This window comes from Cryptomeria japonica, chromosome 1 (genome assembly GCF_030272615.1).
Source record: "Cryptomeria japonica chromosome 1, Sugi_1.0, whole genome shotgun sequence".
Taxonomy (NCBI): domain Eukaryota; kingdom Viridiplantae; phylum Streptophyta; class Pinopsida; order Cupressales; family Cupressaceae; genus Cryptomeria; species Cryptomeria japonica.
Genome location: NC_081405.1, coordinates 42414631 through 42433445, shown reverse-complemented (window position 1 = coordinate 42433445; position 18815 = coordinate 42414631). Strand labels below are relative to the sequence as shown.

The following is an 18815-nucleotide window of genomic DNA, read 5'->3' as shown; positions in this document are numbered from 1 at the left end:
CGATATAGTTGACTTGCTTCTTCAAAGGATGATGTGGCAAATGATTAATCTGATTTGGCACAAAGAATGGACAAGTAAGCTGCTGACTTTGACAAGCAACCAGCTCAAATTGACAACCAAGTAGGTCAAACACACAGCTAGGTAGCTCAACCGGACAACCAAGTAGCTCAAGCAAGTAGGCAAGTAGCTCAACCAAGCAGCCAAGTAGCTCAAGCAGCCAACCAAGTAGCTCAACCAAAAAGTTGCTATACAACCTTGATCATCAACCTTTGATATCAATGACAAAATATCCAACATGGTGAAATATCAAATTGAAAACTTTTAAGTCTTTCACTAATATTTCAATTGATGTGTTGGAAATATCGTGTGAAATTGGTTATGTTCATAGTTATTTTCAATCTATTTGTTGAAAGTTGTCGCAAATATCCATTTCTTGTTTTGTTTTGATCCTGTGATCGCTTTATTTCATGGCTATGAGTAAATGTTAGTTATCGTTTCTTGCTTTCTAGTTAAAAGCATACCCCAATTTTAAATTCCAAAAAATCAAAATTTGATTTTATGAGGGAGCTGTACATCATGAAAATTCAGAGGGAAGCTAATTGATAACTTACCCAACTGTTAGTTAATGGTTTGTCTTTGTATTTGGACAAAATAGAGTCAGTGAAGTCATTCATCAAAAAAGGACAAATCTGTGAACCAACATTATCTAAAACTGTATAACAATGGGAGAAAAAGTTGACACTAATATCTTCTAATCTGAGTGATTATTGCTAGCAACAGCAATGTTTTGGACAGGTAACATGCTTTTTTTCAGCATGCCACTGTAAACTCTTGATGATAATTCATATTATGACAATGACAATCTTTTGCAAGTTGGTCTAGTGTCATGACACTTAGATATGTCTATAAACATGTCTGATAAACAATTTATGATTCTAACTTTCTCATGTGGTTCCTAATATACCTCGAAATTAATAGATTCAAATAAGTGAGGATGTCTAACATGGGAAACAGGGAAGAGCTAGAAGTATTGTCATGTATCACATTTGGGCTGCTACACTAAATGGTATCAAGTATCAACAATCACATACCAAAAATCCTGTTCCTGACAGAAGGCTCATCAATCTGCGCTCTAGTAGTATCCTGCTTTTTTATAGTTGAGTTCTATATTAGGTTTTTAGACCTTTTACTTGTGTGTAACAATTTGAAAGAATATTTGTAAAAATTTATACTAGGAATGAGGATTTCATGCCATTAGATTAATAAAGTTATATCTAATGATTATATAATATTGTTTTTCATAAAGTGCTTATCTGCTAATTTGATGATCAACTGAAATGCCATATACGTGTGAATGTCTGTATTTCTGAAATTTTGACTAACAAAAATTTGAAAATTGTCTCTTGCATTTGATTTAATTTTGCATCCATTCTTTTTGTTTGTTTTGTTTCTCCATTTTTCTCTTTAACATTTTTAATTTTGTTGTATGTATGTCTGTTGTCATGACCCCCCCCATGACACCAATAGTCACAGCCTCACCAAGTAAATTAAGTAACATCCACACAAAGAAAATTGTCACCTAACCAGCACTGATGCTTAGAATGGTTTAAACACATCAAAATCATCAAAGAGGATATTGCATAGTACCGATTAGTATTGATTGAATGAAATATTCCTTTACTGGCACCATTCCGATTAACATATACCTACGATTGTAACTAGGGAAGGATGACAAATCATAAGTAACAATAGTACCCATTGGATGCGATTCATATATTGAATGTTTACACTACGTACTTCGAAGTTGATATTACTCAGTAAGAGTTCTGGTATCCAATATCTCTATAACAGTGGAGTTAATTGGTGGGCATGGAAAGATCAGATATTTTATTGTGATGGTTTGTACAATATTCTCAGTCTTGTGAAGTCCGACAACCACTTTGCATTGGATGTAACAGTGCAATGAAGAGGAGTCTGAAAATTGTCACTGTTATTATTCCTTCCACCTTCCTATGTTGGAAGTCAATTAGGAACTACAAACACCGATTTCATTCATCTCAGCAAAGTCTCTTAGCATGAACAACTAGAATAGAAGCATAAGATAATTAAAGTTGTTAATGAGAGATGTGATCAAGGAAAAGAAGCAAGTAATTAATCAAGCGATTAAGGAAGAAACACGTCTCCTCACAAGGGTCACCTCTCCTCCAACAGGTAACAAGATATTAAAGAAGGAGGAAGTGATGGGAAAGGGAACTTTGGATATAGACTTTGCAGACCCAAAGGGAAGGAATGAACTATCGATAAGAAAAGATCATTAAGTCTGCCAACAAAGATAATAAAGGGGAATCAAACATATCAGATCAGAATTGTTATTAAGTTACAGGCGATAACATCCTTGTTCTTGGTGGTATGCATGGGGATGTGCTTAATATATGAAGCCTGATAATGTTATTATGCAGAATTTAATAATGATATAAACTACAGCAGATAATATATTAATTACAATTATAACATTATGTGCTAATTGTTCTACATTAATATATTTATATATATATATATATATTAATAATATCTAAAAATAAATAAAACTATATAAATATATTAATATAAATGTATATATATATATATGTTATATTACCAGTGATAATAAATCCATCAAATACATATATATATATATATATATATATATATACACTGTTACTATTAAATATATTAAATCTGTGGTATATGAACAATGCTTACATTGAAGTGTCAATAATAAGATAAACAAATAAGACAATTCAGATTGATAATTATGTAATATCAGAGACATCAATAATATGTTCTTAAACTGTCCTAAATCACAACCAGTTCTATACCTTCTATTCCCCAAGAAGGTAGTGACATAGATGTTGCTCTTGGTAATTGACAGTGTATAAATAGGGGACATTACATCTGTGAAGAATGATGGTTGTATATGCTTCAATCCAATTTTTATAATGTATGTCTAAGATTATTGTGGATTTCAAGCTCTCAAAGATTTCCTTACATTTTTAATGAATGCTATTACTATAGAACAGGATTTATATAGCTTCTGACTTCTCTAATATTTTTCACATTATTTTGTACAGGTTAAAAAACTAAAGACCCTATCTCCTCATAACAATTGTGTGATAGCTCCTTGTGAGCATGCAATAGATTGTGGAGGCTGTAAGACACAGAATCTTGCATATGAGGCCCAGGTCAAGGCAAAAGAGCAGCAGGTCCGTGAATTAATGGTTCATATAGGAAGGTTTCCTATCCAAGGACATGAAGACTATATGAAGCCTATTGTACCTTGTGATGTGCAGTTTCACTACCGTAACAAGGTGGTGCTTGTTTACAGTGTATTTTTGGTGTCAACTTTCCTTGTCACACCTCTTTTCAAGTTTGCATTTTGTGAATATTTTGAAATTGCATACATTTTTTTAGGCATCCTAAAATTGCATTGCATGGTGCTTGTGGAAATTTATTTTGATCCTTGAGATCTATCGAGAAATCATTTGACTTCTTTATGGTGACTTAATGACATTTGTTTATTTTTATCAATAGTAGTCACAGGCTATGTTAATGGTTTAATACACTTGTTGCTTTTGAAGTGAACATATGTGACTTAGGATTAAAAATTTTAAAAAGGCCAAGCTTATATCTTCTGTTTTGGTAAATACCAAATGTACTTTGAGGTATATCACTGGTTGTTTCCAGTTACTCATAATTGACATTACCTGTGTTGAAAGGTTCTGGATGCATTTTTCTTAAGCTTTTTGTATCACTATAATATTTTTGGAAACCAAGCTTATGATTTGATATAAATTCACTGATAGTTGCAGGATCTTTTCTTAAGTTAATGAATAACATGTTAAGCGACAGCCTGCATGATTCATCTTTAGCTTCCACCTAAAATTTGAGGCAAGGACATTATCTGTTATTCTCTAGTGGCTGGTATAACTGTGCTTATGTATACTTGCTTGAAGTCATTGCGTCTGTTGTTTTCTGTGCTGATATTGTTTGCATGATGCAGTAGATGTACCTTTCCATGTTGATGTTGTGGTCTTTGAGCTAGCTACTAGACATCCCCACCTCAGTATTCTGCTTGAAATCATCCACAAGGTTTAGGATGTTTATAATTCTTTTTTTTTATTAGTTATATTTATGCCAGAATTTTATTATTGTCCACTCTACAGGTGGTCTGTTCAGCTTTACAAAACCTAATTTACTAGCTGTCAATATAGAGAAGAGATTTTAAGATGTGTGTTGGGTTTATCTATGTCCTAAAGTCTGATATCCAGCTGGTACATAATGACGACTCATGAATGTTAATGATTAAATTGTACACTTAATTTTTGGACACACATTACACATAAAAAATGATCATTCTTCCCATATTAGTAGGTACAACATATGGTTGCAGGGATACTTGCATCGTTGAATAAAGAAGTACTTATGCAGGGTTCATCTGGTGGGATCTGCTACACCGGATGAGTTTCTTGGGCAGACTGCTATAAATAATAATGATGCATCTTTGTGAGCTTGACCCACCATCAAAAATAAATATGGGGTGTGATATGGACATTAGACTCTGTGGAAGTAGATGGTTTGATGTAAATGGCATGATACCTGTAACATTTCTGGATAATTGACTCTATTATTCATCACAGGTATTATAATTGACACTTGATTATATTAACTCATCATCACATGGATTTGCAGGATATCTGTGGCAGTGGTTATCTGTGAAAGGTGTCTGAGTTTCCACACCAGAAGCTGTTAGCTTCACTTACTACTTAATCATAAATACATCCATTAAATTTCTTATGTTACATTGCTGTACTTATCAAGTCAAATTGACTATATTGGTTGGCTGAGACTGAGAATAAAGTGGCCGAGAGTGCAAATATCTTAATCTTTTAACTCTCACCCTTTTGTTTTTGACTTTTAATTTTTTTTAGTCTCCCCTTCATACTTTTTGATATTACCTTTTATTTTTGCCACTTTAGTAATATTTTCTAATTTAAATATTTTAATAATTTTTTTTTTCTTTTACCTTTTGTCCATATATTTCCTCTTCAATTTTAATTTTCTCACCCTTATCGCTCCATTATTTTTTTTCCCCTTCAATTTTTTAAATGTTAATTTTTTCAACATTTCTCCTTTTCCCCAGCAATGGTGCCAAATGTTTACCTGGGTGGGTTTATGTTACTTACATATGGAGTAAACGGAATGTAACTTACATAACATGGAATATCAGAACATAGAAGTACCAAGTACATATATAACTTCAGAAAGATAAAGATTTTTGAAAGATGCCAACTAGGAGATGGCTCAATTCTGATTTGTTTTGTTTCAAAATCAACCTTTGACCAGCGTATTGTAGCTTGGAGTTTTGAGGAAGTTTTGAGTTTTAATGTGTTTTTGGATGATAGAATGAATAATGCAATTTGGAATTCAAGACAAGAACAAATTACAACTACTGAAACTAAATTTCAGAATATCTGATTTGTTATCAGCAATTAATAAATGCAAAGAATTGAAGAATTTCAACACTAACATGACAAATTGGCCTACTAGGGGTCCAATGCCTTGCCTGGAGGGCTTCTTTATTGACTTTATTGAAGAGAAATGCTGCTACAGGAACTTCCAAAGTGTTCCAATAACTCCAAAAAGTTTTATTCTTCAAAACAATAATTATCAAAAACAATTGAATGGATGAATAGCTGATCTAGAGCTTATTCTGAAATCTTGACAAGAGAGATCACCGAAATTGCTTCCTTTTCCCCTCTAATTTGCTGATATCATTCAAATATGCTGGGGTTTCACCAAATAGATCACCAATATGCCTTAGTTACCTCCTAACAATGATTTCACAAGCAAAAGCTGCTCCAAAACCCCTCTTATTTATTTATTTGCAATCCCAGGCTTCCAAAGATGGTACGGCTGACCTAGGAGAGGTACAGCTGGCTTAAATGTGCATTAAACTTGCTGAGAAATGTGACCAAACTGCTCAGATCTGATAATTAGACTTTAACCCTGCTGTAGCTGCTAACAAACTCTGATTTGGCCCTTATTGGCAAAATATGAACCAAAGTTCCCAGACTCGGACTCAGCTCTGACTCGGCAAGGCTGACTCGACTAGTGACTCGGCTCGAACTTGGCAATGACTCGGCAAAATAAGAAAACCCTTGAAATTTAGAGATTTTTAACGATTTAAAACTTGTTTCATACACCCATTATTGAATTAAGCTTAAAGACACTATAACATCATCAAATAGAAGCTAATTTGATCACATACATAAACATACATCCATCACATGCGTAGAAATGTAAATTGTAGCTGAAGGAATTAGAAAACATAGATATATAGAGTTATAAATGTTGTCCAATGTATATAAAATCCATGACTTCAAATGTTCCCAAACATATATGTAACTGTAAAGTGTAAACAAAAGCAAGTCTATGGCTCAGGCTCTGGCTCAGCCTCGTCTATCTGCCTCCTAGAAAGGCGTCTAAGGTAGGTCCTGGATGACTGAGTAGCCATAGTCTCTGCCTGTGATGTGCCAGTCTGAGTAGCCATAGGTGTTGGGGACGAGGGGACGTGTTTCCGGGACGGGGGGACCAAGGGCCTAAGTTTGGGGACGGAGGGGGGACGGCGACGGGGGGGTGGCGGGGTGGTGGTGCTGATATAGTTATACATATACATATAGTACTTGAAAAACTAGTTTTGAAAAGATGTATGACAGTATTACAGTATAAGAATTACATTTTCAAATGAGACTATAGGAAATTTGAAATACTAAATCTAAATACCAATTACCAAGATTTCTAAGTTGTATTGTTATATGGAGCCTAATCAGAGTCAGAGGTTAGATTTTCCCTACTTCTATCGGCGCGGTTTCCCCCTATATTTTTCAACGGGGGTTTGGGGGCAGCGCCCCCAACTTGGGGTGAAGGAGCATCGCCCCTTGCGGGGTCAAGGGGCAGCGCCCCTTGCGCGTTCCTTGTCGCGATACAGGGTGGGGTCGAGGGGCAGCGCCCCGCGAGGCCAAAAATACTTTTATTATTTTCTAAAGGCGTCGGGTGTTATAAGAAAGGGAAATGGCGAAAAAAGTCATTAAAAAATGTTATGTTTTTTTTTTGTTTTTTTTTACTGCACTTTATTAAGTGACTCCAGCCGGGTCACGACCCTCGGACTCGGCGAGTCAGGCGAGTCACGCCCTCTGACCCGTCCGAGCCCGGGTTAGGGTCACCGTGACCCGGCAGGGGTCACCCGGCCCGCTGACTCTCGTGACTCGCCGCGAGTCACGGAACTCTGATATGAACATTCCAAGCAAAATCGATATCTTAAATATGAGGGGGATTTCATTCTCTCACCCAAATCTGAAGGTTTACGTCTCCAAATTCAGTTTAGACACCTGCAATAGACGTTGCAGACCTGCAAATGCAAAAGCTCTCAAAAATAATAAACTCCAATCATGCCCAAATGGTACGTACAATGCTCCTTTATTCCTGTTAGCCCTAAATCTAACTTCCGTTGGCATCTTTTTAAGATTCCAATGGAATCTTCTTTCCTTCAATTTGGATATAAAAACTTGGGGAAGCTCATAACATAACATGGCCACTTTTTAATTATTTATTCTTGCCTAGGAAATCGAACCATGGGTGCACTTAATGATTTAACTTTATAAAGTTACTTTTATGAAAGTTACTATTTGGCATAAAGCAACTCATTAGTTTATAACTTATATAATGCACTTTCATAAAGTTACTTTATAAGATTTTCTAATTATAGAAAAAGTAACTCTATAATGAATTGTTATAAAGTGCCTAAGATATAAAACCACCCAAGTCACAAAAATGACTAAGTATAAGACCTCCTTGGTGGCAATATCATCTGCCATCCACTGATTTCACTTGCGTAGATGGCTAACAAGTGAAACTAGGACTCTTGAGTGATCACTGGAAAAAATGGGGACATTACACTTTTATTCCAATATGCAATGTGTACACGACAATGATAACAGGTCCTTGAGACTTCCAAAATGAGTACATAAAAAGTAGTCTGTGGTTGGTTAAGATTACCAACCGTCAAGAACTGTCAAGTAACAACTACTCGTCAGGGACAATAAACACCATTACATAACATAGCTGACTAACTACTACACATCTAACCCTTCAGCTAACCAATATCTATTTATAAACAAACTCGGCATAATCTGCTGACTACAGAGTTTTTGGAGTGTAACGCTACTATGTCTTTGATTCTTCCAAATAATGAGCATTCTGAGATCTTGTATTGGTACTCCCACAATATTTGATGGTGATGTTGTTGGCTCCTCCAATGTGTGCTGGAGTACAAACACTTGATGGTATTTGTCCACTGCTTTGGCTGCCAACTTTAGTCTTCATCAGCTACAACCACTTTGAGGGGTCCTCTAGTACAACAATTGATAATTGTACTTTATTTCAGGTTACCGTGTTAGCTTTACCCCTGATTGCCTATGTTTTTGTTTTCTTGCTTTATTTTGTTTGCCTTGACTCAAGGGCCTTCCTTGCTCTAGTACTTTTCTATTGTAACAGTTGTGAGGTCCAGTCCCTTTGACCTATTCTTGGTCACTCATAGATATAATGTGGCATTAGATTCGAACTACGTGCAAGGAGATCTGTTTGTCTCCATGCATCAGATTAAGATCTGTAGTTTTGTGTAAGGCACTTGAGAGTCACTGCCTTACAAGTGTCAATATTCTGTATCCATGCTTGCTGAACCTGTGAGACATTTGGTTCCCACATGTTGAGAACAGGTAAAAGAAAGATGTAAATGCTTTAACAAATTTGGAAGACCATTGTGTACATTAAACCAAGGGAGTGTCTATCTAAGCACTAACTGTGCAAATATCCACTATCTATTAAAGGCCAACTTTTATCAGCAATGAACATTGATATAGTTTTTTTGTTTCTATCTACAATATGTGTTAACTTGGAACAAATATAATTATTAACTTTAATCTTTGATACCATTTACAATTTTTGCTGCTGTTCTTTAATCTATGAAGGCGATTAGCTGAAAAGATAAATGTACAACTTCTCAGTAAAATTGAGAAAAATAGAGAGTTCAAGCCGACAGGCACTTCGAAATATGATCCATTATCTCTCCATGCTGATTTTATTTTAACACTTCTGGAATCAACAACTTGCTAGAGAGAAAATATGGAATGAAGTATAATCCAGAGCCAGTGAAATGCTGATTGTCTGAGCTATTGACATTAAGTTCTTGGACTCTAAGAAAGATATCCTGTGTATTCTTGCATGACAATTGAAAGTGTTAAAGAATGGGCCTTTTTAAAACTGTTGGAAAGGAGTTTAGTGCCATATAAGAGACTTTACCACAATGACATGTTCTACACACTTGGTTATTTAGATGCGACTTTAAAAATGTTCTCTTATAGTGATTTGTTTTGCAAATCTGTATATTCTGATGAATGCTATTTTTCCATTTATGAAATACCCTGGGAATTGTTTGGTGGCATGTCTTCTGGTAATTTTTTTTTGGTGTTTCCAGATGTTTTTTGGTCCCACTCAAAAAAGATTTGTCACATTGATATAATCTACAGACGTACGTTATTTTTTTCCAGCATATATTCATCAGCAGGTTTGCTGTTTTTAGCCCACTGTGAGAAGGTAGCTGATGTTAGTTCTAATTAACTTTGCAGATGGAGTTTTCATTTGGAACGAAAAGTTGGTTACCTGAAGATACAATAAATGGAAAAGATGGCAGAGAAATGAACAAACCCGCCTTAGGACTTCATGTGCCAGGGTGCTTTGATAAGATTCTCCCTATCAAAAATTGTTTGTTACAACACAAAGTAGCGAATCATGTAAGTTAACCTTTTATTCATTTTGATATTTATTTCTCTCAGCCGAAGTTTTGAGTATCAGTAAACAGCTTCTATCAATGATTTCTTATATGTACTTATTTTGATATGATGCCTAGTTGTCAAACAGTTTGTTGGTGAGTATTTGTGAGTTCAAGTCCAAGTGAGAAAAACCAAATAAATTTGGTTTTAACTTGTGAGACTGGATTGATTTGGATGTGCATGAGTGAGATAAAGTAAATTTGCTTTAACAGTGAGTACTTGTGGTGTGAATATTTCTACCTGGAAGTCTCTCTCTCAGAAAGGCAAGGCCTCTGTACTTAGTTTCAGCAGTACAATAATTTCCATAATATATTTATTTGTCAGGTGTTCTAGAGTAAAAATCTCTGTAATTAGCTTCTTATTTGTATCTTTGAAAGTATTGTAGTAAGGATAAGTCATCTATTTGCTCTTGTAACCTTGTTACTTAAATTTTGACAAATTGAGCTATCTTCTTTTTATCACAGTCCTGGCTTACATTTAATACTCTTTCCATTCTCTTATCTACAAACTAGTCATTTTATACTTCAATTCATTTCCTTATCCTATTATATGATTCAAAAATTAATCTGCAAGATGTCACAGACCTGGTCATTTGGCTCTTTCTCTTTCTCTATTGCTTTTGTTGCTTTTATACCAATTAGAACATCATAGATCTCCTTATCTTTCATTTTCATTCAGGTCTGCAGTATACACCTCTTCCATTCCCTTGGCATGTGGACCATCATACCTGATATATATGGCCAGGATACAGCTTGGCTAGTGTTCCCACCTGTACCCAGAATGAAAGTTAATTTCAGCTGCGGCAGATATGCATGGATGCTGCACTGTTGTCATTCATTTCACATTCAATTTGATCTAGACAAATATTACTAAACCTAAAAAGTAAAAAATCCTACTTTTTTTAATTAAATATAATGGCTCAGCATTTAAAATCGCAAGGAGCATAGGCATTTGGAGAGATTTCAGCTTTCAGAGACTGTAGCAGCAGAGGTGTGCGCAGAGCCATTTGAAGACATTTTACAGATAGCAGCAGCAGAGGTGTGCGCAGAGCCACTTGAAGACATTTTACAGATAGCAGCAGCAGAGGTGTTTTTTTAATTCTCATTCTTCCCTTCTTGTCAACAGTCTTGCCTCTCTTGGGTTGCTGTCATTGTTTGAGCGTTTTCTTCTCCCTCTTCCTCTCTGCCACCATGTCTTTCTTTGCCACCTCCCTCAGCATCTTCCTGTCCTGCTCTTGTCCTCGTTGCTTCTGCTTTTATTTTGTGGCTTATTTTAGTTCTTTGCTATTTAGCAACTCATTTAGGTTTTAATAATTATAGTTTTAATGTTTTATTTTTAAAGTTATGTTTTAAAATTTAATTAATTTTTTAAGCCTAATATCTTTTTGCAAATAGTAACACAAGCGTAAGGGATCTAAGTTCTGCAAAAGATGAAATCCACCAGATTCAAATGATCTTACGCTCATTTGAATCTCAAAAGAGTGTAATATGACATTGAAAACAAACCAAACAAACTCAAAAGCCCAAATGACTAGGTGAATTCTTCCTCATATTCTTTGGAAGACCTTAGAGTCATCTGATGATTGTAAGAAGTGTGAGAATGCTCCCAAGTCTCTTCAGCAATGTCCAAGAATTTGCCTAAGGAATTCTCAGTAGCCTCAAAGCTAGATGTACACTATATTGCAATGATGATAACAAGGTACACCCAAACATGTACAATGGAGAAGGAATTCTCAAAGAGATCAAAAGATGGATATCAAGATTTAAAGCTTAAAATATAATCCTCCAAGAATCACAACCTTGAATTGAGAATAGTCCTTCTATCATTAGATGACATATAGTCCACAATTAAGATTGTATGCATAGAAAGATATCATTTTTACCCTTCAACAAGGGGTTTTGGAGCTCTAAAATCCATTCATAAAATTGCTAAGCTTTGGGCAGAACCTGTTGAATCTTCCTTTAAGGCATGTTGCATCAAGGTTTTCTTCCACATATCCATTTCTTTATCCTAATAATAAACTAATATACAGGCATCTGCTTTTCTTTTTTTGCAATGAAATCAACTTTCCAGATTGGAGATTTGTAGTGTTTTTGTCATGACTCCTTAGCTAAAGGATTGAGGTTTGAGCTAAGATGATTATTTGGATTATTAATAGTGCCTCTACAATCACCATTTTTCATACGAAAACTTTGTTTCTTCCTACATAGAGCATGATTTGAGGGGAACATGATTTCAGTTCATTGTATAGGAAACTTCCAAACTGTTAGCATCCACGCCAAATGAAGCAACTGCTTGAGGATTAATCCCTAATGACTTGTTAATAACCATAGAGTCATCATAAGTGAAGAAGCAAATGTTACAAGGGTGCAGAACTAAACAAGGTCTAAACATCATTGCCGTAGAAGACACAATACCTAGGTTAGAATCCCACAAACATCTTGGTGATATAGAAGTGGCATCATAGTTGTGGTAGCTAGTTGATACAAATACCCTAGGGGACATATCCACCCCAACTGGACCTAGAGGAAAAAGGCATGAAAATTATAAGCTAGTGGAAGGGCATGTGCCTTGATGAAAAGTGCAAGTTTTGCCAAAAGTCAGAAAAGTGTATCACAATGCAATGTAACATCCCTAACTAAAATTGAATTTTGAAAAGGTTTTTGCCAATGCAACGGCATGCAGAACTCCAAAGAGGTGCAATTCAGATTTGAATTTTCTATACCCATGTAATGCATGCCACTCTATATTAGAGTGTAACAAGTAAGTCTCAAGACCAAAAAATCTCACCCAATTCAATGACACATGCCTCTATAAAGGGATATATGAAATCTCAAAGTGATGAAGGTTGTTAAGTCTCATGACCAAAAAATATCACCCAATTCAATGACACATGCCTCTATAAAGGGATATATGAAATCTCAAAGTGATGAAGGTTGTTTAGTTAGATGATGGATGCCTGATAGAAGGCGAACATAGAATCGTTAAAGTGAGAATTTGTCTCAAATATGAGATATGTGTCCTATTGAAGATGACCATAAAATCTATCGAGTGGAATTTGCATCCTTATATTGGTGTGCGCCTATACAAAGTGCAAACATGTTTTTTCAAATAAAAACGTCATCCCATTGTGAGGTATGTGGTGATATATACAAGGATAAATCTTAGAAAAAATTGAAATCTTGCAGCCCCATTGTGAGCCATGCTTGTTCGATCTTGTAGGTAAGATTATAGAGTAAACGATTAACCCAATTTGCTCATGCAGAAGTAAGTGTATGCCAATGAATGTAATAACATATTTTCAAATTCAAAATTCTTAGATGCATTGCATTAGTGCATACCATTGAGAATGAACATTGTTTCTTGGTTTCAATGTAGATTTGGCTGCACAATACAAGGGCACGTGCCACTTAATGATGGAACATAGTTTCAGTTTAAAAATTTAGTGTGTACCATTAGCAAGAAAAGTGGGGAACAGAGATAGAACTTCTGAGCCCCAAGTATTTTTTGAGTGTTGTAGTTTATGCCCTAGACTCAATTATACAAAGGGAGCAAGGATCTAATCCGAATAGAGTAGTAACTAGTTAACTGAACATAAGAGAATATCACATAACACATCACATATAGAATTCCGGCATATTGTATCATCAATCTCAGTCAAGGACATTCATTTATCCTTATATCTCCTTTTACATCATTTGTATTTATTCTGACATCTTCATATATCGTTTTGTACACTCTTTTACATAGTCTCATACATGGTCACATATATATTCACACTTTGTTACATATACCTTTTACTTGGGATGTGACCCATCTATGCTATCCCTATCCTAGATGATGCTTGTTGATGTGTGTTTTATGCACAATCAAACATAGAATAAAGTATTGAAAACTCTATCCTCTTTTGAATAAAGACTTCTCAAATGTTGATCACTTGAGACGACTCCAAGGTTTACAATGTCAGGTCTTGACGTGTTGGATAGCTTCAATTGTTTGATGTGTTTTGCTGCTCCTTCAAAGGGACTTAACATAATTGTTCTTGAAGAGATGGAAATCTTTATCACAAGGAATGCTGTTGTACGAATGATGTTGCAATGTAGCTCTTTCCTACTACTACTAATGATATTTAAAAAAAAAGGTAAAAAGAGGTAAAGGTTTAGGAATGCTATGCTAATGCTAGGAATGCAAGAATTATGAGCGACTTCAAATGAGCTCAAGTAAGCTTTGCTTTAACATGCTAAGAACATCTCCACAAAGCTAGTGTGATCTTCTAAAGATAGCTAATGATTTTCAAATCACTACCACAAACATGGATACCTTCAAGATGAAGCATATCAATGAAGATGAGTTCAGTCAACTATGTAGGATACTTCACCATCGATGAAATATTAGTAGTATGAGCAATGAGAGTTTCACCTTCAATCATGCACACAAGTCTTTCATTCATCTAATTACTTAAGCAAATTCTATTCTATCTTTTTTTTGTCTTTTTAGATATTAAGTTATCTCATAAAAGGATGAAGAAACAAGCAAATGCTCCAAAACACAATAATTCACCAACACTTCAATGACTTTTATTTTTGGCAGCATCAAAGCAATAATTTTTCAAAACTCTTTTAATTGATCCTTTACAAATAAAATGAGTGGGGCTTATATAGTGCTCCTAAATACAATGAATGGCCAAGATTAAATTAGAATCAAGGGCCAAGATCTTGCCACCTAAACCCTAATTAGGGTTTGTTACAACAAAAACCTAATCTTATTGGTAATTATTTAATATCAGCCAATGGGAATGTGACATCCATTTGGCACAAACTTCGAGGAAATATCCTCCAATGAGAAAAAAGATGCCACATGGGATCATAACAAACTATCTTCTAGAAGTTTGTTTCCCTTATCCTTTTCTTTTGTTGCAAATTCAACGAAACTGGACACTATGAACTCAATCTCGGTTATTGGAGCAGCAGGCACGTTCTTCAACTGATCTTTCATGAAGCTTACTTCTTCTAAGGTAGAGGCAAAGCTTTTCTCCCATCCCAGCCCAAAATATTTAGTCTTGCTGGCAAGTACCATGAATGAGTGTATGCCTTCCAACTGTTTCTTTGAAGGTGATCCGACTGTCCCAAAGAATATGACTTTCACTCTCTCAATCAGCTGATCGGCATCTATGTAAATTCTTTCATTCATCTCCTTCTCAAGTATGATTTCGGCTACTTCCACAATCTTATCATGTATCATGTTTGTCTACTTGAGTGCAACCACTACTAATATCCTCGAAGATGACCTTCCTCATTTGGAGCAAGTTATACCACCGCTGGAAAACAGGCGATTGTCCATCTTTCAATATTCCTCCATTCACCAAAGTTTGCTTAGGTAAATTCTTCATTGCTTGCAGTCTTGGCATAGTGTGATCTTTGGTGAAGGTGAAAATGTCATAAGCTGCCCTGAGGATTTGAGTTCTTTCAAGAACACTTGAGACTTTATCAAATATCCTGACTAGTTCCTTCACAAATGCATTTGCTTTCTTGAAAGACTTATTTATCCAATTCTCCATTAGATTAGTTGAAGTTCTCATCTTCTCTAAATTATCGATTGAGTTTGGAGGAAGCAGCGGTGGAGGCGTGCTTGACGGATCATGTTGCCTTAATGGTTCTTTGAACTGCTGTAGGTAGCTTTTCAACGCACGGACTTCTATCTGTAGTTTCTTGTTCATCTCTACTTCTAGCTTCAACATATCATGAACTGTTTTCACAGTATCATTCAAGTCTTCCATTGCCTGCTCAGTGGTGGGAGGACCTAAATCAATAGTCTCCAAATCGTACTCTTCTGCTGTGATCTCATCTTTAGGTTTGTCTACCCTTGGAGTGGCAATTTATATTACTCGAGATCTCTGTACTATCCTTTGTTATCTTTGACATCTTAGTGGCCTTCTTTTCAGCTGTCTCTTGAGCTCTATTTAGGAAACTGTTTAAATCATCCAGTGTAAAAACCCTTCCTAGACGTATTCCCTTTTCAAAAGACAAAGTAATGGTCTGTTGCAGCAACTGGATAATTTTTGAATGGACATATCCATTCTACAGGTTCAATGGTTTATGAGATTGTCCATATTAAATATAATTTGTAAATAAATAGCCATTACTCATATGTTTCTGTTTCAGACGAATTAACAACCTTTAATTTCCCAGTGATTGAAGACCGCATCATAACAATGTATACATTCACTCTTTCCCATTGTATTTATATTCCGTAGTACATTATTCAAAACATGAAATTCACTCCACACAATAATATTATTATTGAAAACAGGGATGCTAAATTAATAGGCTATAGAATATTTGCGAATTAATATGCACCTGAAATCTGTAGTATTAATGCAGAGGAAAATACCAATCCTTCCTTTAAAAGCTTTGAAACAAAGAACTAAATTAGTTCCACAAACTGAATTCAAACTACCTGATATGTCTTCGATACTTCTTCCATTTTCCAGATATTAGAAAATAAACCATCAATAATTAAATATTAGTAAATAATGGTTTATTAACTTATTAATTATTTTATATTAGTGAATGAATTACTAACATAAAATAATTAATATTACAATGATTTATTAATTAATTTATATTAATGAAATGGAAAATTAATATAAAATAATTAATATATTTCCTTGTCTTAACTTAGACTAGGAAATTATTAGGGAACATTACAGTCTCCCCTGCCTCTTGTTGCTTGCCCACAAGCAATTGTAAATTAGAATGCTGAAGGATATGCTCATTCTCCCATGTAGCATCATCTAAAGGCAAATTCTTCCATTTGATGAGATATTCTCGGGTAGTCCTGTTCCGCAAATGTCTGTCCTGGGTCTCTAAAATCACTTCAGGAATCATGTCCAACTTCCCTTCATCACTCATTGGGGGTAATTCTTTTGAAACGGTCACTTGCTGTCCCAAAACCTTTTTGAGGCAAGATACATGAAATACATTGTGTATCTTGCTATCTACCAGTAAATCAAGTTCATATGCTACTGCACCAGCTTTCCGAACGACCGGATACGGTCCATAAAACCGAGGCTTTAATTTTTCAGTACCACTACGCTTAAGGGACGATTGCCAGTAGGGCTGTAACTTGAGATATACCAATTCACCAATTTCAAAATGTCGCTCAACTCACTTCTTATCAGCATAAATTTTCTGTTGATTCTGTGCACATTGCAAATTCTCCTTAAGTGCTTTCAAAATATCCTTGCAATTCTGAAGCAAATCACGAGTTTTGGGAACATTACTCTGATCAAAAGCAAGATCAAGAAAAGAGAATGCATCATAACCATATAATGCTCTGAAAGGAGTCATACCAATTGACATATGAAATGTAGTATTATAGCAATATTCACCCAAATATAACCAACGAACCCAAGCTTTCTGATGTCCTGCTACATAGTTACGAAGGTAACCTTCTATCCATTTGTTCAATTTTTTCTGTCTGTCCATCAGATTGTGGATGATAACTAGTACGGTGATTCAACTCTGTTCCTGTCAATCTGAAAAGCTCCCCCCAAAATATACTCAAAAATCTACTATCTCGATCACTGATTATATTCTTCGGTAAACCATGTAAATGGAATATCTCTCTAAAGAATAAGTCTGCGATCTGAACAACTGTGAATTCTGTAGTGATAGAAAAGAAGCGTGCAAATTTAGTTAATCTATCAACCACAACAAAAATACAATCTTTACCTTGGGAACTCCGTAAACCTGTGATGAAATCCATTGATATACTTTCCCATCTCTGTTCTGGTATTGGCAGCGGCTGTAATAAACCTGCAGGATAAGTATGCTCCGCTTTATTTTGCTGGCAAGTGGTGCATTCTTTGACATAACGAAGGACATCAGTTTTTAATCCTTTCCATGTGAACCTTTCTCTTATCTGACGATAAGTTTTAAAGTATCCGGGGTGCCCTGCTAAAGGAATATCATTTACTGATTGGAGGATTTTCTCTTTCAACTTCGAACCTGGAACCAAGTAAATCCTGTCCTTGTAAAAGATAACATCATTTACAACCTTATATTTATCATCCTGTACAATACCATCTAGCAAATCACATGCAAAAGAATCCTTAGAGTATTCAACCAACAATAGAGATTTCCAATCAGCTGTTACTACAGATAATGCATTTATTTCAGGCCTCCTAGATAATGCATCTGCAACAACATTGTTTTTACTCTTCACATATTCAATTTCAAAATCATAAGCTTGGATCTTACTGATCCATTTTTGTTGCCTGTCATTTAAGTCTTTTTGTCCCAAGAAATATCTCAAACTGTTATGGTCGGTTCTTACTACAAATTTGCCACCAACCAAATATTGTCTAAATTTGCCAATGAATGCATGATTGCCAACATTTCCTTGTCATAAATGGAATACAATCTCTCAAGGTTACGAAGTTTCCTGCTTTCATAAGCTATAGGATGTTTGTTTTGCATTAAAATTGCTCCTATTCCCTCACCAGATGCATCACATTCTAAAACAAAAGGCTGATTAAAAGCTGGAAGTGCAAGTACTGGGCAAGAACTCATTACCTCTTTAAGTTTCTCAAAAACTTGCTGTGCTTCCTCAGTCCATCGAAATGCCCCCTTTTTGGTAAGATCTGTCAATGGTGCCTCAAGCTGTGAAAAGCCTTTGACAAATCTTCTGTAATAACTGCATAAACCAAAGAATCCTCTTAAATCTGTAAGATTCCGTGGCGATGGCCAATCCAAAATGGCTCTTATCTTTTCCTAATGAACCTATACACCTGTAGTACTGATCATGTGCCCTAAATACAAAATTTCTGTCATTCCAAATTCACATTTAGAAGCCTTTGCATAAAGGGATTGAGATTCCATAAAACCA

General features: G+C 35.3%; 1 protein-coding gene across 2 annotated transcripts in view; it reads left to right on the top strand.

Annotated features, from left to right (window-relative positions):
• The window catches only part of LOC131027396 (uncharacterized), a 203545-nt gene that overhangs the window by 9718 nt on the left and 175012 nt on the right, over positions 1-18815 (top strand). For both annotated transcript variants that reach the window (XM_057957438.2, XM_057957437.2), the window contains exons 2-3: positions 3111-3347; positions 9723-9887. In XM_057957438.2, coding sequence (XP_057813421.2) covers positions 3111-3347; positions 9723-9887 — 402 coding nt within the window. The remainder of the gene's footprint in view (positions 1-3110; positions 3348-9722; positions 9888-18815) is intronic.